The 24,647-nt window shown below is 34.4% G+C and overlaps 1 protein-coding gene across 5 annotated transcripts in view; it reads right to left on the bottom strand.

The window, feature by feature from the left end:
- LOC106661968 (rhotekin-like) overlaps positions 1-24,647 on the bottom strand; it is a 100,001-nt gene that overhangs the window by 14,218 nt on the left and 61,136 nt on the right. Inside the window, exon 2 of one of the 5 annotated variants that reach the window (XM_014385751.2) lies at positions 16,122-16,317. The exons of 3 other annotated variants lie outside the window; for them this stretch is intronic. In XM_014385751.2, the coding sequence (XP_014241237.1) occupies positions 16,122-16,253 (132 nt within the window). In that variant the 5' untranslated portion in view covers positions 16,254-16,317. Of the gene's footprint in view, positions 1-10,623; positions 10,753-16,121; positions 16,318-24,647 lie in introns of those variants that run through there. One more of the 5 variants, XM_014385753.1, reaches the window with a different exon arrangement.

Genomic DNA, 24,647 nt, shown 5'->3' with positions numbered 1-24,647 from the left:
TAGCTTACGGACTTAACAATATGAATTTCAAAGACGCAAACCGTATGATTCAACCTATGACACCAACGCCTAGAATACCAATAACACAAGTCCATAAGATGCCTATTAACTATGTCATTTTGATAATACTTTACCACAATTTTACCCTTTAGAAATCAACGTTTCGCCCTATTTTTAATCTGAGAGATGAAATCCTTCTAAAGTCATCCGTATTTTTACACTGCTGATAAATTCACTAAATTAACTTTGAAATAAATTTCAAAATTATAATAATGTTTTAATACAATCTCTTTAATTCAACAAAATTTCGGTTTTGTAAAAATAAACAGGAAAAGCTAAAAATCTTCAGATATTCCCTGGTCAATAAACAGTGAACTTGAACATACTTCGCCTTCCTAGGCCTATGAACATGAAAATTAAATGAACTTATCGATAAGCGGAATCGATCAATAACCGTATTACTAATCACTTAACGCGCTACGCTAAGAGTTTAACGGGATTTCAAAAATATACACCTTTATTATTTAATTAGTGCAATACCCAGCAGGTAAAAGGTACTCGTACTATTTACATCATAAAAGCGCTTTGTCACGCTCTCGATGAAACGGTGGCCGAGCTTTTCCATTATCCTTCTTGTGCTTTTTTTATTTTTTAACTCTTTCTTTTATCCCCAAGACAATGTACTCAAGAGATGCAAAGTACTGGACTCTAGAGGAAAATTGATGGCCAAACATCAACTTGCATGAGTGTTAAGTTTTCGAAAATTACTTAAAAAAAATAAGAAAACTAACACACTTTGTACAATTCCTTTTATGAGTACACAATTTACTACAAAAAGAAATGAGGCAATAATTGAATATAATTTTTGTATTAACTAAAATTTTAAGTGGTTTGTTTTTCTTTCCACGATTTCTTCACAAGTCGGGGAAAGTTGTTGTGTTTATCTTTAAACAAAGAACTAGGATGACTACATTCCACATCATCAATATTTCAAAGATAAAAACTTAAACAAATGCCACAAATCCACGGATTTCAATTATTTATAATCATAGATCCATCATTTAAAAACTCGATCTACAATTATGATGAAACATCTTTTTTACGTTGGGAGTTTTATAAACTAAGTGAAAATATTAAATGTATTATTCATTAGTTTTTAAGCTATCAATAAGAGAATAACGTCAAAAGGGTTAAATTCGTTGTTGTTGTCATTTATTGCCAACACGGGAACAACGCGCGACCCTCCGAAGCATAAAGTTATGAAAGTAAACAAGCCAGGAGAGATGATTCTCGACTATTGACCGTCACGAACTTAGTAAACAAACGGCATAAACAGCCCTCGTGTCACCAATTTCAAAACAAAATTTTCACCCGTTTAATTATTTTCGACAAATACAGACGATTCGGGCGAAAAGAAATGAGGCAATAATTTAACTTTATTATCCTCTATCTTTATTAATATAACATTATTCGGGTGAAAAATAGTGTGTAATATCGAGATTTTTTTAAAAATCAAAAATAAACTTCAAAATGGTTAAATTCATCTACAAATGTACAAACAGCGTCGCTGTGCACAAGCCTCTAGTGTTCAATTAATTAATTAATTGACATAATTGATGAAACCCGAGGGCAGTGACCACCAGAAAATCCCGCCAACCAACACATAATCATTTGAAAACAAATAGAATACATAATAAAAAAATGAAATAAGTCAAATAATTCCTTACAAATAAGTAAACACAGAAAACGGTTCGTAAAACATTTTTTTTTTCAGAAATCGGATTAAAATTTAAGCCCCTGAACACAAGAATCTATTAATATGAAACGAAAAATCTAAACAAGCATGTTCAATAGATTCTCAACAACAGATATTCAAGATGTGGAACAGCGAGAAGGAACAAATAATATTGAACAGGATAATAGGATTTTAAAGAGAATGACCTAAGTTCTCAAGCATTATTACAATAATTGTGCGTTTTCTTCGAATAACTTTGAATAAATTCAGTCGAAATGGAACAGGCGAAGTATAAAAGTGAATAATGCATGCGGACACAAGTAGTCCGAGGAAGACTGTACAATTAGCCAGTTGATTAGCACGTTAATCAGGTTGAATGGCTAGCCGCTGAATTTCCTATTTTAAAGATGCAGTTCCGTCTCCCCTGTTGTCGAAATGGAAATTACCACATCGACCAAGGATCCGCGTCTGCGGGAAAGGAGCAGGATGTTATAAAGGCGATTGTTCCGCTTTAGACAAGGACCGGTGTCTTTGTCCTCGTCGCATATTGAGCCTACACTGTCCTTATTCCGAAAGGGGCATCGAACTTGGGAGAGGTTCTATCAATAAGAGACATTCGGCCACTTTAAAAATACAACCTGCCAAAAGTATACGGGGTGATAAGATTCTACTTCCGAATCTTCTAAGATCCGAGTGGAAAACTACAGGATTTAAACAGAAAAATAACACGCCCATGTGGAAAAATGGATTTATATAATACAAATATTTGTGTCTCTTTTCATGAAGGATTTTTAGATGTCAATGATCCACTATAAGTGAAAAATATAATAAAATTAAAAGCATGAGCTAAAATTAGGAACATGTGACAAAAGAACAGAATTCATTCAACAAGATTCTTCTTCCATAAAGAGGCAAAATAAATGAAAAATGGATATCCAAATCAATGCTTTTTATGGTTCTATTTTCCGGAGCATTCCAGCCCTTTCTGCAGCATCCATTCCAATTCTTTTATAAAGTAAAATGGATAGGCGATAAATTAATAGACGAGAGGGCATGAATAATAAGGAAAGAGAGAGAAAGAAGAATATTTACTTACTGACATACAAATAAATTGGTTAGGGGCGCAGGGAAATAAATAAATAAAGATAGATAGAGATAGAGATAGATAGATAGAGAGAGAGAGAGAGAGAGAGAGAGAGAGAGAGAGAGAGAGAGAGTGCAAATTCATATTTCCATATCTTATTTATTGAGATGTTTAATATTTAATACTAAATTAAAAAATATAAATAGTCCAACAATTTGTAGCTCAACACAAAATATGTTTTCGACTTGTCATTTCGGAAATTTCGAAGCTAGCCTCGAGAATCGAACGGAATGCCACGTCCGTGGCAAATCGAGAGGCATTATGTTATAGCTCTGACCGTTATGTTAATATTCAAATCATAACTATCAAAATCAATCAAATTTCTCAACAAATATTTGAAGATAAATGATCGATAGCTGCTTACAAGAAGTATGATAGTATTTTAGCCTTCTTTAGTACGTACTAAAATTGTGAAGGCATTTTTGAGATAAATTTAGAATGAATTGATTTTATCTTTTCACTTTTGTTGACTTATATATTTTGGAAAACAAGGATTTACAAGAAAGGTACGTAATAAGTTCAAGAAGTTGTACTAGAAACAACCTAATCCGTTCATCAATTTTAAATAAATCATTTGTACAGAAATTTTTTCGCGGGAGAGGTTAAAGCTTTTTTTTTTAAAGCAAAACGCTTATACATGCAGATCTGGTCTGAAAAGGATTATCAGAAACGGCGAAACCGCTTTATAAGCAGGGCCGAAGGATTTTCCTCTTTAATGAACAAACGTGCCCTTAATTTGAGGATCGAATTATACACGGTCTCCCCTCTTTTTTGAGTCGTGACTGTTGATGGAAACATCAATAAATTAAAATATAACCCTTACCTTTTTGGGGCAAAGTTTGATTACTTTAAAAAAATGCTGATTAAAATATTGAACGAATCGTGTTTATACATGTTCGTACTTTTCTGATCTGACTTTTTTTCTCTAAAATTAGCCGAAAATTATTTTTTATCTTGTTGTCTAAACGGTTGAATCCGATTGTACTTTGTGGGCATGATACAAGGGACAACGTTTGAAACCAGCAGCAACCCCGGGATATGCAAAACTCTTCTTCGGTTTAAAAATAACGTGAGACGCCGTCCGACGTAAGACTAAAAATCTAGAAGTCTAGTTGGCCGGCCGTCAAGAATCCCATTCCTCCTTTTAGGCAACGATGCGAATAAATAGGGTGTGAAACTCACTTGGGGGCGTTTTCCGTAGGGCCCAGACCAAGAGCTGTCCTCGGGATTATCCGCCGTGTAAAGGAGAAAAGCGATATGAGTAATGAAAGGGAAAGCAAAAGATGGAAATCCATGGGGAAAGGATTACAGCTTTCATTATTATTTGTATATTAAAATCCCCTTTTTTCTATTCATACACGCTTTTCGTCTCTCTTTCAATTCATTTTCTTCGAGGATACCTATTTAAGCCATGATTCCTACATAAATATTTTTTCACATGGAATTTCTTTAAGCCATGACCAGGATGATTCTCCTTTGTGCTATGTTTCTATTTTACAGCTGTTATAGATATTGGTTTTTTTTGCTTATCTTCTCGTATATGAACTGCAACATATTAAGAATTGAACCAACCACCTGAACCAGGGTGATCCGAAATGTCCAAACTTCAGATTTAGCAGATATTAAACAAATTTCTCACAATGTGTATTTTAAACAGTACAAATATTTTGAATTAATTATTCTTTTTATGTAAGGACTTGGTTGAGATGAAAAAGTTAGTGTCACTCGGCTGCCGAAGGTTGTGGGTTCGAATCCGCTCGTGACACTTATCTCAACCAAGACCTTAAATATAAGGATTATTACAAATAATGTTAAATGGATGAGATTCGTTGAATGGTGGTGCGGTTCGTCCAAAATTTCTAATCGTTCTTGATGTTTTTAACTCCGAGCTATCATTAAGGTGGCTCTAGACATTCGTCGAATTGCCGCCGAATATTTGCCAAATCTCGAGATGCTCGCCTCGGTATTCGGCACATAGCGTGTCTATGTTTACACACGTGCGGGGTACATACTACTCAGTTTGTGCGGAAACAGCGAATATTCGCCAAGTACCGTGCGAATCCTCAACTTACTGCCAATCGTGATGGGCCACAGTTATGCTGCGGTTACTGTTTTGCGTACTGGCTATAACTCAGTCACAAATACTGTTTCCCTATCTTACTTTCTATCCGTTCTATCCGAAAAACTCTTTCCGAATTGGTTCATCTTGATCGAGGAACTCCAAGACTACCATATTGGGCCAATCCATTCTTAACAAAAACAATGCTATGTAGATCTATAATAGTTTTATTCTACGACGTAAATTATCCATATAGACTCCCCTGTTACTAGTACACAGTATCTCCCATTGCAAAAATAATTCTGCCCCGGGTTAGGATGGTATTACTTACGAGAGGGGATTCCACACAGTGCTCTTGTATACTTGGAGAACACGTTAACAAAATGCTTGAAACTGAAACTGCCCAGGGACTGGTATTCTTACAATGATCTACAAAAACTCTACAGACCCCAGAGTGACCGTAACGACCCTAACAACTACAGGGGGATTGCACTAGCTAACTGTATTGTTAAAATCTTCATTAACATTATGCTCGGTCGCTTATTTGTTTCGGAGGAAGTACCTCCGGAAGAACAAGCTGAATTCCGCAAGACCAGAAGTTGCCTGGATAATATTTTTGTTCTGACATCGGTTATTCAAATACAATCGGTATGATTGCGCCTCTGTTTCAAGGCCTGGAGGCTGGTGGTACTATCAGCGTCGCGACGAAAATAACTAAGGGAGTCTTTCAAGGTGAAATCTTGAGCCCTTTCTTATATATATAGNTATATATATATATATATATATATATAAAATTCCTCCCGGACATAACAGACTTTTGTCGTTCAAGGGTCACAAAGGTCTAAATGTCGATTCATTGTGCGATAAGCGATATCTTTCTCCTATTATATGCAGACGATCTAACCCTACTGTCTGATTCCTACGCGGATATGAATCAGAAACTTCGAACTTTAGAAGAAATTGTGCGAGTAGTGGCCTCACAGTGAATATACCAAAAACAAACTCAATCAAATTTCACAGGGGAAGAGGGACAAAAAAAATATAACGTTATATTCATTGCTAATACCGCCACGGAGTAGGTATTAAAAATGGCTAAATGTTGAAACGCGCTGACAGACAGAAACAGCGGAAATAGTCGGACGAGAATGATCATAACGTAAACTACAGGTTCATCACCTCGCAGACCGCAAACATCATCCTGGCAGAAAAGTACAATAACATTAATCACAAGAGAAAACTACTTAGCCACTGTTAAACAAACAAAACCGATCAACTATTGGTTATGACGAGACCAAACCAGCGAGAATAGACGGACCAGGATGTCCTGAAACAAGAAAAACTTAACAGGTTCATCATCACGCAGACCTCAACAAGAATTTTCACAATACAATATTTTTATCTTAACATTTGCTGGGTCAAGCAAGGCAGAAAGAACCGGATACGTTGAAAGAGAATCTGTAGATTCTACCATTAGCGATCCGGTTGAATACATATTTACTTTAAACTAGAAATACAGGACATTCCTTGCCTCGAAGTCCGATTTTACCTTCCCTAAAAATTAATTGAGTAAAGTTTCGTGTATAATTCAAATTTGAATAACATCTTCTAATCATAGGAATATTTAATATTTGAGAGGTCTCAGACCTTGATATCTGAGAGGTCGAGAACTTACAATCTGATCGTTTACGATCATCCTGGCCTGCATGTCTTCGCGAAAACTCGTCTGACGGCCCAAAACGGCGAGGACTGGCGGACCAGGATGATCGTAAAGGACCAAAAAAAATCATCCCGCAGGCCTCAATGAAACATCTCCCACAATAGTATCGTGTCAAAATCTGTTACATCAAGCAAAACAAAACCAAGATAGGAAAGGTAAAGTATACTATTAGTATTCCAGTGGTGTACATATTTACTCTAAGCTAGAAAAAAGGACATTCCATGTTCGAAAGGGTAATTAATTCTACCTTACTACAACACATTTGAGTAAGAGTTCCTTTGTAATTTAAAATTGAATAGCAACTTCCACATGCGTGGACATTTGGTGTTTTTTCTCGCTCGTAAAACGGCCACATTTACAACTGAGGAAGTTGAGTTATACCGCGTGTTTAGCACATTTCGATTTATAGAGCATCAAGCTGGCAAACATCAAAAATTTATTGCCAATTTCACATACTGGCAACAATAAAGCTTTTAAACTGGAGTATGTTTGTGAATACATGATTTTTTTAATGTACGGTAAATGATGCACATGACGTCTTTCCATGTTTACTTGTTGAAGAAAATATTACGTGAAAACATGATTAATTATTTAAGAACTGATTTAACTTGTGTATGTTTCCTATTTTTGATATATTTAACGGAATAACTATTCAAGTGTTGTTATATTCTTTTAAAAAGATTGATATCAACCCCCCCGTTGGATATTATAAAAGGTCGACGGGTTGCATGCACACGTTGTCGCCCTTTCCTGACAAAGAATACGTGTAATGGACGGTTAGCTAGCTAAGCCCCAGTTAATCCGCTCGCTGGGAGGTAAGGTCGAAAAATATCGCCTCTTTTTATTTTTAACAGCGTCCTCGGGTTTTACAGCATTTCATGTATGCTAATCGCCCATTATATTACCCTTTACAATATTCAACAACAATAAACATTTCAAACAAAACTTGTACGCTATAATTTTGGTAATCTCAACACATAACTTCGCCCATTTGGCGGCTAACGTATTGTCTTGTTAAAAACCATTTTGAAATCTTTGGGGGGAAAACTGATCAGACCGTAGGACTTGCCAATTATGATCTCACTGTCACACCTTTAATCTTCAAGGATACATACGCCAACAACGGACACCTAGATTAATCTAATAATAAGGTACCTACACTCTATTATATTCTACGGTCATGCTTTGAACCTATACTTTATTATAAGAATTCCTGGGACAGCACCTATCAAATTGGAAATAACTAGTTAATTAAAAAAAATAATTTAAATTAAGTTGATTATTCAGAAATCGTGAGATGTGGTCTGGTGTGATGTAGGTTTCAGAAAAACATTTTCTTTATCGTGCCAACGTTTCGATCTTTATTGAGCTCATCTTCAGGGCCCTGTGTGGTCTGCATTTCAACAAAAAGGTTCTCTGATTGATAGCCGATGCGAGTTTCTTCTCATTGTTGGCGACGTCCTTCAGAATACTTTTTGCTTCGTGTCCATATGTAGTTGAAATTTGTTCATAGAATCCCGTTCTTCGTTCTTCTCTGTAGAAATGTATGGTGATTAGTGACTGTTAGTCGATGATTACTCAGAAATCGTGAAATGCGGTCACTCATCACCACACTTTCTACACGAAAAGAACGAAGAACATGGGATTCTACGAACAAATTTCAACTACATATGGACACGAAGCAAAAAGTATTCTGAAGGACATCGCCAACAATGAGAAGAAACTCGCATCGGCTATCAATCAGAGAACCTTTTTGTTGAAATGTGGACAACACAAGGCCCTGAAGATGATCTCAATAAAGTTCGAAACGTTGGCACGATAAAGAAAATGTTTTTCTGAAACCTACATCACACCTGACCGCATCTCACGATTTCTGAATAATCATCGACTAACGGTCACTAATCACCACACATTAAGTTTATTATTGCTATTTACTAAAACATGTAACAATTACAATATTTTGCTCCATATTATGTGTATCCTGAACAATCCTCAGTACCTATCATTCATCAGTAACAGTTTTTAACATTAGACAATAACCAGAACAAAGTAATTAGGCGTTTTAAAAATTTAAATACCATAAGTATCTTCTTTTTTTATGCCTTGCATTACCTAATAATATCCTTCCAGGTCATAAAAAAAATTTTAGTACAAAACAAACAGACAAACTGGGTAGATGGGAATACAAAAGACTATAGGCCTATAACCAATAACAGGGATAACTAGATCAAACATAGACCCATCCAACTCAAAATGGTCCACAGAAAACAATAGGAGTGGAACTATACAGATGACCAGACTCGGTAAATAATGGTTAAAGAACCCTCGCCAAAACTGGCTGCGGTTAAGATGGCGTAAAACTCACGGTATTGGCACTGGTACACACCTACATAACATGGGTACATTCAAAACCGACCCTATTTGCGGGTTATGCAATGAGGAAAAGACATGACCTAGGTTATCAAGAAGACCTGGAGAAAGAAATGCAAACACAATCAATGGCCTACTTCTTAAAAGAAGGATCGAGTCAATTGAACTAAATTTAGTAACTAGGAAAAGTTCACCCCTTTCTAGTATCCTAATCATAATCAACACAAATACTAAGAAAGTAATTTATACCAATAAACGGATTATCTCTTTAAGAACCTGAAGATTCCTGTTTCAAAGAATCTGTTTACAAATGTCCCTTTCAGTAGGGATTCTTGACTTGATTTCTAAATAAAAATTCGTTTTTATTGCTTTTTGAAAAATTAAAAAAAAAATTAAAAATGCGTTGAAAATTATTTAAAGTTTTCTTTGTATTAATCAATCAGGTTGTACTGCGTAGCAACACGCCTACGTGTGTCGTACCTGGCCGGTGCCGGACTTAAGGAACCATTTTTTATTATCGATTTTGTCTTTTTTTTACTAGTTACCCGTTATTATCATCATGACAGGTGAAATTAAACAATCATTCTCGTGAAAAGGCTACGTGAACTTTAAATGCGATTCGGGCGGATGAGAAAGAGACCTGTGACCCCAGGATCACTGATGACATTTTTACAACCCTCCGCTGGGGGAGGGAAAATAAACTAAATTTGTTCGTATAAAACTGACAAAGGCCAAAGCTCACATTAAAAACCAAGATTAGGTAAAGGATGATATTTTGAAAAACCTTTGATATAACCAATATGTAAGTCAATATCAATAGAAATGTATCATGATTACATATAATAAAAACGTTGTGAGTATTGTGATCAAGCTTAGACATTTTCTACACTGTAGTATGCTCATTTCTGTTCTATTTTTGGCCTGCGTGGTATATTTCATTTTCACACCATCTTCAATCGTAGGTTGAGGTGTTACTTTAGCAAAGAAGACAAAAGAACACACACTAAACTATCACAGAAAACGGAGAAACTCCAAAACGCGCCTGACAGGTCGAAATAACGAAGATGGCAGGGCAAAATTCAGAGGAAGTCGCGTCAAAAAATTAATTAATAAAGACGATTGATTGTGAAAAAGAGCACTGTTTTTTTACTGGAAATTAATCGAATTACAAAAATTAGCAGAGATTTGTTACACAAAATTTTCAATCCTTCTTTGAAAACGTGTTCTGCTATTTTCATATCTTAAAGAACAAATAAATATTAATATGGAGGGAATATATGAGAAAATGGTAGGTATAACTTTTCACATACATTGCAAAATTTATGGGATAAAGATTATAACTCATTAAATATCACAAATTTTACAGTACTTGCTAATTATTTCATTATGTGTTGATTCTGTAATTTATTTATTTATTTTTTAATTGGCAAACTATTTTGCAATTCTTGTTATTTAACTAAGACTAATTCATGAAGGTTCCGACCAAGGTCTCAAGAACGGCGTGCTATCTAGTTCTTACAAGATGGTAATTGCCGGTTTGATCTGATTTATAGCTAAACTGGTTTTATGCGAGATAACGTTTTTTCTTGATGCTTTACCTTCGTACGAAACTTCCTGTGCTGCCACGTGGCATAATTTGACCAGAGCGCCTCTCCTCTGTACCTAGGCTCCCTGACCGTCCTGAACCGATAAGGAATGGAAAACCCGTCCATAGTCCTTTTTCGATTTGAGGCTTGACTACGTTCTGGGCCCGTGCGGAAGGAAAACCGTGCTCGACTGGAGCCAATACAAATTAAAGTCAAACGGTGCGGAGGAGAGCTACTTCTCAATAATGTGTCAGATGTCAAGAAGTCAAGGAGACACTAATTAATACGGCGATACAGAAATTGGACAGATATTGCGTCATAAGGCAAAGGGCTCGAACCCAAAACAAAATAGAAAAAGATACACCTATTCAACATAGTTAAGTTATTATGTTATCAACTACGTCAGAAAAATATAAGATAAGAGGAGAGAATACGAAAGCTCATATAGGAAGCATTCTAAATTACATGGTATCAATACTATTTTCGTTAACGTCAAATGTCAACAAAACATAGTTTTTTAAACTGGGCCAATTTGCTAATGAGAAATAATTAAAAAATAGCGAATTATTTCACAATTGAAAATATTAGCGTAACAGTATCGATTGCGTAACGTACTGCGCCAAGAGCAACAACGGGATCGGCTGAGAAACAGAAAAACAGCCGTGAACATAATAAAATACATGATACGTTTTTTAAAAAGAAGTGAAAAGTCAAGTCAGAAAGCAACCCCTATTAGAAAAAGAAAATCCTTTATAAAGGAATTCCGTTATTCAGTTTAACTCAAAGTTGTCACCCCTCTCATTGCTAGAAAATATACCTGCGGAGCTTTTTCCCAAGTGCTGTGTCCACTTATGCAGCTTTTTTACCATTCAATTTACTATATCCGGTCCGCCTGTTCTAGTTTTGTCTGTCGGGCGTCATATTCAGAGCAGCACTGTATACATGTTTGACCATATAAAACAAAAGAAACAGCTGACAACTAATGATTATAACATTTTAATAATAAAGAAGAACTAAAAAAAATATTCCTATTATTAGATAGGAAATTACTGATATATAGGAAAACTATCTTTTATCACTGGACATAGACAGTGTAATCAACTCAAAATACAATGGATCTCATCGAAATACTAATTCCACTACAAAGATATGATCTGTATTATCTAAAGTCCAATTTCCTCTCAATGTAATAAACAGAAGATTCTTATATAATTGAGGTTAGCCAATAAAGAGTTGATAATTATCTTTCAAAGGTAATAATTATATTTTCAATTAATTAAGGCTTTGGTTGAGATAAAAAGTCAGTGTCACGAGCGGGATTCGAACCCAAGACCTTCGGCTAAATACGCCGCTGCTCTACCACTTGAGCTATCGTGACCTCGATCCAATTGGACACCAACTTCCCATCTCAACCCCACCTTTTGAATTTTCCCTCCTTTTTGAGATGGGAAGTTAGTGTCCGAGTGAATCGAAGTCACGATAGCTCAAGTGGCTAGAGCAGCGGCGTATTTAGCCGAAGGTCGTGGGTTCGAATCCCATTCGTGACACTGACTTTTTTATCTCAACCAAAGCCTTATATTAATTGAAAAGAATTTATTTGGTCAATCGAAACCACGAAACCAAATAGATGTAATGTATATTAAATGTAAATAACAGTTGATTAATTTGTAACCGTAAGTTAATTAATTTGTAAGAATCTGAAACAATGGAACGTTTTTTTCTGAACATCCAAATTATGTAGCAGCTAGAATTTTTACCTAGGTAAATATTGTGTTGATTACCATAGTCAAGACGGCCAATTAAATTCTATACTGAATATTTCAAAGGTTCGACAAGCCAATGATTTTGCCTCCACCATTTTGGCTTAAGATTGAGAGCCTTTTGTTGAAATGCATAAGTAGAGTTGATTACTTATTTGGAGGAAAATTTACCCATTATGTTTTCTTTTAAAATGTAATATTTGTTTATTTTACGTAACGTATTTTTTTCTTCGTTTCAGATAATATTGACATTTGTATCTTATATTGTAGTAATACAGTTATAACGATTGTGTGTGCCACACTCCTGTAAATGCTAGATGTATTTTTTTTTTCAGTAAAAATTTTTTATTCTGTTCTATTCCAACTAGCGAATATAGGCGGACCAGAAAGATCGGAAATGCCAAATTACTTCTGTAGTGAAGACCGGTTTGACACGAATACGTTTTCGGACATGGCATGAATCATTCTTAATAGATCATTAAAAAAAAAAAAAAGGTCAATAACTATTAACATGGTTGTTTTTTATATTTTCTGTGATAAGTCAAGTAAAGTAAGGTAAGTCTTGTCATACAGGTGGGCTTAACCCGTGGGGTGACATGGACGAGGGGGCAAACCTGAATTAAAATGCCCTGCCGGGATTCGAACCCAGATCCGAGTGTTGCAAATATGAGGTTGGACGCCAGACCACTCGGCCACTGTGGTCCCCTTTTGCTTTAACACTAAAATATAGAAAAATAGATGTCCGCGTCATTTATCTGCCTTCGAAAATATGGGATAATAAATTAATCGAAAACGGAATAAAAAAGAAGGATAACAACACGAAAAGAATATTAAATGTTTTGTTAAAAACTAAAGTGACTTAGTTTTTATTGGTATCGTAAATTATTTATTATGCTATCAAGTCAAAGAACAACAAGGGAAATAAATCCGCGTAACTGGCACCAGAATCGGAAGACTTGCCAAGAGCACGATTTGCCATGGCATAAAACTAATTTAATTGTTCATTAGTTATTGTAATGTATTATGCTATATTTAGAAGATTATCATTTTTGGTTAGCATATTTAATTTAAGAAATTTAAAAGATAAATTCTAGAAGAATGTAAAGGTTGTTTTGAAAATTAAATTCTCATAGGAACCCTGTTGCGAACTTGTAATGTCGAAAGTGATGAAAATAAACATTGAATTTTATGACAATTTTAAAAAGTTATGGTAAATTATTTCTTCAATTTTGGTCGTATCTGACCATTATGGTCTGTTTATCTGTCAACGAGTTTTGGACTTTCGCAATCAACATTTTGTTAGTTGATGCAAGAACACATCGGATTTTATGACTCTTTTAAAAACGCTAATGTAAATATTTTTTATCAGTAATTTATCAATCTATAAAACCAATCTTAACAGAGGGAACGATTAAAAACTTTTATTTTCCATAGATGATCCAAATTATCGTATATTTGCAGGTAAAATCGAAATAACCCTGCAACCCTTGGTCCCTGGTCCTGGGAGAAAGGGTAGAAAAAGCTAAAGACTACGTATAGGCCATACAAGAACAAAGCGCTGGCACCTTCTGGCCAGAAAGCGACCGCTTAGGTGCCCGTTCAGCAAGGATAGAATAACGGTCGAGCATCTTTTCAACTGCAGAAGGCTTGACGTATTTAGGGAATATTTTGGCATATCGTCGGACCAGTGCGTAATCTAGGGCACAGCAGCGGGCAATGGTCGCTGTTCTCAGTACTACAGAGATTTTGAAATGTATATATGTATATTTTAATTTATTGGAATGAATGTAATTTATCAGCGTGAAAGGAAGGGGTTGTTCAACCCCGCCCCGAAGAAGATCGAATACTTTGAGTTGAGTGTGGGAGACTGGAGAGTAAAAGTAAGTTATTAGCGAGAATAGAGGGTTCTGTAGTTGACAATCTAAAGTACAAAATAAAAGCACAATCAGTAACAGATTGAGACGTTCAAATGAATGTAATTTTTAAAAAAAACGCGTTAAAGACAAGATAATCAAGTTAAAAACTATTGCAAATTATTTTTTATTTCTACTCTCAACTATTTATCAATCTATCGAATTACTGAATAAGAAGGAAAATGATTCAGCTGTATTATTAGATACAAGGATACATTGAATTTTTTGACTCAATTAAAAACTTGGAAAATTATTTTTTTATCTGTACTGTTGTCTATTTACCTATGTAACAAATCAGTGAATAGCAAGGAAAGCAATTCAAAATTTCATTTTTTTAATATCTTTTGTGGTTGCAAACTTATACTGTAGTATTTGATGGAAGTACATATGGATTTTATAAATATTAAAAATAATTATAAATGATATGTACTACTTAGTGACCGTTAATTAATGATCATTTGGAGATCGTGAGATGCGATCTGGTGTGATATAGGTTTAGAAAAACATTTTCTTTGTTGTGCCAACGTTTCGATCTTTATTGAGATCTTTGAACTTCACGGCCTGGGATTTAAAAACATTGTTTATATTTTACAAATACATGTAAGATGTGAAAAAGAATTTATACAATGATGTACACAAAGTAGAAATTTTAGGTTTAATCAAAGTATTTGTTCTCTATTTTGTGTTGATAATCTCAATAAAGATCGAAACGTGTGGTGATTAGTGACCGTTATCGATAATTATTCAGAAATCGTGAGATGCGGTGTGGCGTGATGTAGGTTTCAGAAAAACATTTTCTTTATCGTGTCAACGTTTCGATCTTTAATGAGATCATCTTCAGGGCCTGGGATTTACAAACATTGTTTACATTTAACAAATACAAGTAGGATGTGGAAAAAAGTTTATTTATACAATGCCAAGTATATTTTTTTTATATTCAATCAAAGTATTTCTACTCACTCAAAGTGTTTGTCTTCTGTGTAATTTTGCCATTCAATGACACAACACTTTGAGTGAGTAGAAATACTTTGATTGAATATAAAAAAATATATTTTGCATTGTATAAATTCACTTTTTACCACATTCTAATGTATTTGTTAAATGTAAACAATGTTTGTAAATCCCAGGCCCTGAAGATGATCTCAATAAAGATCGAAACGTTTTCACGATAAAGAAAATGTTTTTCTGAAACCTACATCACACCAGTCCGCATCTCACGATTTCTGAATAATTAAAGATCGAAATGTTGGCACAATAAAGAAAATGTTTTCTAAACCTAAATCACAATCTAAACCTAATTCTAAACAAGACCGCATCTCACAATCTCCAAATAATTATAAATTTATTTTTTTTGTACTATCGAATATTTAACAATCTATCAAATCAGAGAATAACATGAAGAATGATCTGAAATTAATGTTTTGAAATAAATGAATGAATAAATTTAATTTTAAGACAGCCAAAAATATAATGACCTTTTTTATTTACCACCGATTTACCATTCTATTTCATCAAAGACCAACAACGGGTATAAATCCAAGTAACTGACATAATTATCCAAGATTTTGGAATTTGGCAAGGGAAGTGTAAAACTAATAATCAAACAAACCATTATTTTTCATTAATTTGAATATTTTACCATATGCGTGTAAAGGTTGGAGAGGTGGCGAAAGGGTGATTGTTGGAACGATTGTATGCCTGGTAAATTATCACATCCAGGAGTTTACCAAGACGGCAGTAATTATCACGTCCCTGAGATCCCTGAGATAACAAAGTAATATTTTTCCACGTCGGAAAAGGACCGAGGCGGGTTCAACCTTCGCCTTGGTGGACTCACCTTTAAATTGTGCGCTATCTGTTTTATGTAGTAGAGATCGAGGTCCTGCAGGATTTCGATCCTCTCCGGTTGCGACTTGGGCGGCTGCCCGTGGAGGCTGAGGGCGGCCAACGGAGGAAAGCACGAGTTCATCTTAGATCCGTGCTCAGTCCTGTCACCTTGTCACATATCACATTTGGGCGAGAGAAATCCGAGCCTGCCGATACAATTGTTGCTGTTTCGATCACGTTTACAATCCAAGTGCTACATGTGAGAAGCAGTCCATGACTCATATTCATAAAAGTTATATACAGAGCCAAAACTCTCGTTCAAGCATAAGAAACTATCGTATTTTATTTACTTTTGATCCATGTCGAATTCCCTAACCGTATTTGTACAGCACGCGAAAGGAGAAAACAATGCCAATTATTTACGACACAAAACAATAATATATCGAAAAATAATCATTTAAGATTGATAAAATCACTAATTCAACTTTGATTAATATTATTGATCAGATTGTAGAATAAACGGATCCGTTGGTCACACCTTCAAACGAAACCGGTGAAGTATAAATAGGAAGAATAGAAAAAATTGTGTGAAGCCCACCTTGAGATTTATTTTTATACTCTCAAACTTCGTGCCCCCACTGATACATACATGTACAAATTTTTTTATTATTCAACAGATGTGTATGTACAGACCGATTTTTGGGTTTTTCCATAAATCACTTACAATTTTCTATGTTTAACATATCGACAAAGAAAACTAACATAACTTTTTACAAGACTACAAACCGAACAGCCACAATTTAAATGAACCTAACATTGAAATTGAGACAAAATATCAACTGAAACGTCTAAATTTTTCATAAATTGATTATTTTAATTCAAGTCCGAGATTATTTATTTATTTCAGTCCCCTTAGATAACACCTGTTTTGCTGGATTCATACACAAACTGGCTCATTGATTGGGTTGTTTATTCAACTTTGACAATGTTTACGACTGATACTGAAACAAATCCACCGTGTTGATAATAGCGTAATGTCCTTCGTAAAGTCAGGGCAGAAATGAAATGCCAACTAACACCAATCTTTTCTCAACCAAAACATGTTTCTCGGCATAACAACTAACACAATCTATCACTACACAATTAATCACGTACCTTTCACGATATAAGATTATGTGTATCTTGCCTTGTATCTGGTGAGACGTGAAAAGTTTAAAAATATTGCAAACCTTGCAAAAAAAATCGAATACTTCGAGTTACAGCAATGGCATTTAAGAAATACCAATGTATACGTATATACTGGAAGTCATACAAAGGTGTGTTTAAATTCTGTCCTCCCATATATTTTTTATTGGTGTGCTTTCAGGAAAATTTTTATTTTTTGACGTTTCTCAGGAGGTAAAATGTTTTGATCTAATTCCAGGATAGCGGGATACAAATAGGAGTTTAACTGTTTCAAAAGGCAATATGTACAATTTTTGAAAGTGAAGAAATTTTTGGTGCTGATGGTGCAAGCGGTTTGTAATTTGGAGCCACCGTTCTCAAGTTATTCGCACAAACGTTTTCCAAACGCTATTTTCGAATAAACGAAATCTTCTCAACTTCATCAACTAATAACCAATTTATTTATCTATCATTTCATTTGAAAGCAAGTGAATTGCTCATAGTATCTTAAAAAAATCGCGACAATTTCTTAAAATTACATCGACTAATAAAAACGCTCAGGATGTAGCTCAAAACGGGATTCAGCCTGGTGGAAATTAAGGTCCACTTTTACCAACAGCAGAATCATCTCAAACTTTTCTTGTAATGTACCATACATTTTCATGGTAAGTACAGTAAGTCAGACAACGTAAAAATTTCAGTAATGATTTTCAGATAAGTGTTAGCTATGCATTAAAACATTTCAATTATATTATTTGGATTACTCAAAAGCCTTTGAAGTCAACAAAACAATTTTTATTCGCGCTCTGTTTATCAAGTAGTTTCTTTAAATTTGTATTTGTGAACTTAAATTTGCGCCAGGCTGAATCGCGTTTTAATAAGCTACATCCAGAGCATTTAATTTTTTTTTTAGGGGTTCTCAACAGCAGAGTCATACCAACCCCCGGGGTGCCGGTGTTTTTGAAAAATCCATTTGTAAGTATTTCGGGGTCGAATGCAGGACCTCTGGATTCGAACCCGGGACCTTTACCTTATAGTGATGAGAGCCTTAACGTTGCGGCCACCGATGCCCCAATAGTCTTTGAGGAAATTATTGCGAAGTTTTGAAATATGTGAAACAACTGATATACTAGCAATAAAAATGTTAAATAAATTCGTTATTGGTTGAATAAGATTTCTTTTTTCCGAACAACAATGATCGGATATAGTTTTTTTGTGTGAATTACTTGATAACGATTGCTCCTAATTAAAAACCGTTTGCACCATTGAAATCAGCGTCAAAAATACCCTTAAAAATGTACACTGATGATTGCCATTTGATAGTTGAGCTCCTATTCGTGACCCGTTATCCCGAAGAGAAACTTTTGCCTCATGAGAAGCTAGTCAAAGAATAAAAGTTTACGCCTCACGTGGTTTTTTACCAAAAACGCACCAGTAAAAAAATATGGGGAACTGAATTCTAATTACTCTGTTAGTGTTAGCCAGTTTTACAATGGCTGAACATCAAAAGTTTTGTTGTCCGTTAATATTAGGGGCATATGGGCAAGCCAGCTAATCGTGTTAAGTGTATCTACTATTACTAACAATGCAGCCAACTTATTTCCTTAGTCTGGTGAAAAATTAAAAAAAAAAAAAAAAAAAAACTATTCAAGTAAAATATGAGCCATCATCAACCAGGTATCGGATACATGGAATATACGCGAAAAAGAGCCAAAGAATTTTGAGACGCGAGTGTGCCATTTTGGTACTAATTTCTCGTAATATCTCGCAATCTTTTTAAAAGTCAGGCTTTTTTATTCACCATGTATCCACAATGGGTCAGAAAAGAAATAAAAATTAGATGGAGAAGAGATGGATTAAAAAGTGATCAACGCAGGCTAAAATCCCATTTCACCAACAAATTTCAAGCAAATCAATTATAAATTATTAACAAAATTATTCTACAATCTATGAAAAACCTGATTGAACACTTTAGGACATTAAGCATATGAACATCACGAAAGGTATATTCGTAAAATCTGACTAGCACAAAATCACTTTTAACAGGATAGAAATGTTACGTAAATTCATTAATTATACTAAATTAAAAAAAATTAATAAATCAACTAAATTGTCGTTATATTAATTTAAATGACGAATAAGGGATGTTACAGAATTATTCTTTTCAATTAAGGAAGTCATCCGAAATAATAAATAAAGCACAAATACAACGTATTGTATTATTTACAAGGTCGATTTAAAGTGTGGGAAAAGAAAATCAACCTCTTAATCCTGTTTCACCTGAGATAGCAAATCGATTTAAAAAGAAACAAATATTGGACAAGCGGTGGAAAACGTAAATATACAGAGGAAGATTTGATCCCGTTTCGGCCCCGCCAGACATGCCGTGCTGCCGGTGTTGCATGTTGTTTTCCGTTCTTTTTCCGACAACTTATAGAACTTACCACAGAATGGGGGAAAATACCCAAACCGATATTTACCCAGCATGGAAGCAAATCTGACAAGAGATGCTATTAAATTAAACGAATCTGAAACAAATTCTAAAGACTTTCATATATTCGCTGTTTAGTAAAGTTGAAAAGTGTAGGCCACGTGTATTAAGAAAAAGCTAATTTCTGTTTTGCACTAAAATAAGACAAATCAATGAAACAATTTTGCGTCACAACTGATAGAAATATACTATATTTTTATCATGAGATACAAAAGGTGACCACCCATATGGCTAACTCAAATATTAACGTACTTAAAAAATCTTTATATTATTTATATGAAATTTTTGCGATATGCCAAAACGGAAAGTGTCATCTACATAAAATGTTATCAAAAACTGTGTTCTATTTGTACAAAGAAACCATTGTCATTACATCATATCTGGACTCAGATGGTAGAAATCTCTTATTATTATTGAATGAATTGAGTTATTGAATGAAAATCAGTCACGATTTTTCACTATAACAAGTTGCGTTGGAAACAGGGGTTGGTGACCACTTTCTTAAATCAAAAGAAAAGATTAGCTGATTTGCAGATCCGACGGTTGCAAGTTAACCCTTATCACTTCAACGAGGGGGATAGGACATGATTGGGGTGTTACCATAGGAACCCAAGTTCCCATGAGAGAGGGGACGGGCGAAATTTTATTTTGGCTCCACCAACCCAATAACTATATTTTTAGAATGCACATATATCATGAATAAATCATATTTGAATTGTTCCTTAATTCAAATAACAAATACTATAGTGTACATATTGACAATACAAAGGGTATTGACGCAAACTGTGCTCATCGAGTTATCATCGCAAACAAGTTATTTCGGAACTAGTAGCACACTCGGCACTATGCCGGTCAAAATTAATCGAGTACCTCTTTCAAAAACCACGATATAGGATGATATGTGTGAATGTGGTCCTTTGCGGCACGTGAAAGGTTTAAAAATACACAAAAGGTGAAACAATCAAATGCTTCCAGTTCAAGAAATGCCACAGTACAATATTGATGTATCTATTTATGAAACTATAGTGGATAAATTAATTTTATAATAGCTAACAACTAAAATTTGCTCCTACGAGAGAGACGCAGACCCTCCAAGACCAAAACCGATGAAGGTTTAAAAAAAAATCTTGCTAATTAATTATAATACTACCACGGTCTGAAGGTTGTCAACCGGCAAGCTTACTATTTTGGTAAATTCTTGTAAAGTTAAGCTTTGGTCTACGAGGAAAGGAAGAAAGAAATCAGATTGAGAATCAAAGGATCAAAAAGTGGTCAAAGTGGGTTCAAATCCAATTCCTTCGAACGATTTCTATCGAAGCACATTATCATCTTTGCCTTTGACTAATTTTTGAAAATTGATTCGCAAACCTTCCCATATGAGAATTTCTTTTAAAGCAGCATTTAAAAGATAAATGAACTTTTGTTGTTTTAATATCCACACGGTTCTAAGTCTTAATTTCAAAATGATGTTTATTAGGCAAGAAGACTTAGGTGTGCTAAATTTTCATTTGATCTTTCTTAATCTCAACCAAAGTTTTAAGCACAAACCGATATGATTATTATTAAATCAGCTTTTACTTAATTAGGTGTAAAGTAATCAAATATCATAACTCGGGCGATAAAAATAACACTAAAAACATAAAAGTTACCTATGAAAGATAGGACAGATTCTCGTCTGTCTAAAAACCAAAATGGATCAGTGTGTCAAATGCATTCTTTTCATTGCCCTCCTTTTAAATAATTCAAAGTAAATATATTTCCCATTTTTACCTTTAAACAGTTTACACAAAAGATAGGATGAAGGATTGAAGACCTTTGCCACTTTTAGAGGATTATCCTGCCCATTGTACAATATTTCTTAAAATTGCCACGTATTTAATTTTTTTTTAAACTTCTCTAACTTGGCAACTATAACCAATAAAAAAAACACATTCCACTACTTTTATTGTTATTTTACTGATGTTACTTTTAACCAATTCTCATTGTTGGTAGATGAAAGAGGATACGATAGGTTTTAAAGAGTGCAAAATGTAAAAAGCTGACGGAGGAATCGGGAGGACACGAGAGGGGAGGGCGTAAGATCGAGGCGGAGGTCTTAAAAAGCAACTGTGTCCTATGACGAAGCGGAATTGATTCAGACAAAGGTCTCGTGCGAGCTTTTTACATCCGACCTTTCGAAAAATGATGCTCACGGCGAAGGAGCGGCATCCATTCAGTGACAAGATGAAATGCAATTAGCAAAAACTCGGTTAAATTAAAGCATGACGATCCATTCAAATAATCTACGGAAAATTACGCTATTTTAGATTAGCTCAGTTATATATAAAGGCAAGTTTCCTCTGGTGATCAACTACAACTAAACATGTAAACAAGTCAAACATTTGTCATCCTCCTGTGCGTAATCAAGGAAACACCCAGAAACTGATATAAAAGACATTCAAACTTTGCTAATCGTATGAAGTTTTGTGACAGTATGTGCTATTTCATAAACTCCTTTAAGGCTTTGCTTTATGTGCCATGTATGTTGCTTATAATGGAAATATGCACAAAATAATCAGAAACGAAGAACAAGTTACAATGATATCAACCATCAAAAAGTTGGGCAAAAAGTATGATAAAATTCAATTATGTCAAACTATATTTAAAAAGACATTGAAAATAATACGAAAATACTTTTGGCGAAAGTGTCATTAAGCTTAATAAATCCATTATATTTCGTGGTCCGATTGACCAAATAATTTCTTTCAATTAATTAATATTTATGTAAGGTATTGGTTGAAATGAAAAAGTTAGTGACACGAGCGGGATTTGAACCCACGACCTTCGGCTTAATTAAGCTTAATATTAATAAATAATATTTATAGTGTTAGCCATACTTTAATTTCCTATATAGAAAATTATGCTAATTTATTTTGGATTAAATTAACCAAAATCGAGTGTTTAGTGTTTCGACCAATGGCCTGATATGACAATTCGTTTCGACCAAAAAGTTAATAGTATATACCGCGTGTTTATTTATAAACTACCCCCCTTTTATTTTTTATTTGGAAATAATTAAAAAAAATAGGGTCTGAATCTCATATCAAATTTTATCTCAACGTAGGTACGTCCTCCCAAAGCTCAGCAACTTTAAAAAAAATGTAAAATATCATTTTGAATACAGAATTAAATTGTACGACTTTTTTTAATGATTTTACTTCGGGCACTTTTCTTGTAGAGTTTGTCGTTTAGGTTTATTAAGGTTTGAAAAAAAAGTTCAAAATTTATTTATCTCAGTCGTAATTCATTTCCGTCCTAGTAGCTTTAAGTTAATTATTTATACAATTACTCCTAATAACTTTATTAAGTTAATCCTAGTAAATTAAATTTTTAAATGGGCACACCGATCTCCATACTAAGCAAAATCTTAAGGAAGTCATTTGGAAACGACAATCTCTACAAGAAAAGTGCCCGAAGTAAAATAATAAAAAAGTTATAAAATTGAATTCCGTATTCAAAATGATACCTTCCCATTTGTAGAAAAGGTTACTGAGCCGTGGGGCCGTCCCGTACGTTGAAAAAAATGTTCGACTTCCGATTCAGATTCTACGTAAAAAAATATGTTAAGACCAGTCCTAATAAAAGGGGGTAGTTTGTAAATAATTACCCGGTATGTCAATCTATCACGATGTAGAAAGGTTCACACTAGAAAATCATTAGATCATAGTGCACGATTGGAACTTTGCTCTATACAGTAACAAGACAATTTCGATTATTGCAACGAAAACATTTGTCACCACCAAATACTTACGCTCATTCAATTTGTAGTTAATCATGATACTACTCCTGTTTGCTAAGATATTTTCTACCGATTACGAGATCCGTTATTGATCACAAAGAATACGAACATACAGTTCAGGAAGACTAACACACGGAAACTGGAAAGCATCGCACCATCGAGATAACTAGATTCGTGTTACTTCAGATTCTTATTTATTTATTTATAAATCGTGAGATGCGGTCTAGTGTGATGTAGGTTTCAGAAAAACATTTTCTTTATCGTGCCAACGTTTCGATCTTTATTGAGATCATCTTCAGGGCCTGGGATTTACAAACATTGTTTACATATTACAATTACATTTTGGATGTGGAAACCTACATCACACCAGACCGCATCTCACGATTTCTAAATAAATATCGATTAACGGTCACTAATCACCACACATGCTTATTTATTTTAGTTCTGTTTAACTTGGTCTAATCAAAGTGTGCCACTAGGGAGCGCTTGGTTCTTCGAAATAAAATGCACTCTTAAAAAAATCAAGTTTTCTCGGCAGGAGAAAATCTCGTCACTAGCCATTTAAGCAAGTGAAGCATCTAAAAATATAAATGTATATGCACATATAAATATATGTGTAATCAATGAAACTTGTAACTGATTTGTTTTATTCAGGGGTTCCCAACAAGTGAAAAGGTCCCCAGGGTGTCGGTGTTTTTGAAAAAAAAGCCCAATTTGTAAGTATGTCTAGTTTAAAAAAAAATGCATGGCCACTGTACCTTTACCTTACAGTGTTGATCGCCGTGACAACGCCTATACCGTTGCGGCCACAGACACCCCTGGATAAGGGTAATTCAAATAAATGATGCTAAATGCTATCCGTGTTGTGTGTTGATCCATAGGTTGTGTGAACAAAGTGCTATCTCGTAAACTGTTTTAAGATCAGGTTTTCCTTATGTACTGGATAAGGCCATTTCACCGAAAAATTTACAAGGCGATTTTCTATTCTAGCACTCTTGCTTTTTATCTATTCTTCTTCAATCCGTTTATCTTTGCTATTAAAGAAATGCGAAACATGAAACATTAACAGTTAACAAATAATTAATAATTAACAGTTATTGATT

Source organism: Cimex lectularius, unplaced genomic scaffold, assembly GCF_000648675.2.
Source record: "Cimex lectularius strain Harlan isolate CLEC.00 unplaced genomic scaffold, Clec_2.1 scaffold34, whole genome shotgun sequence".
NCBI classification, from domain to species: domain Eukaryota; kingdom Metazoa; phylum Arthropoda; class Insecta; order Hemiptera; family Cimicidae; genus Cimex; species Cimex lectularius.
The sequence above is the reverse complement of the archived record's forward strand: the minus strand, read 5'-3'. Positions and strand labels throughout refer to the sequence as shown.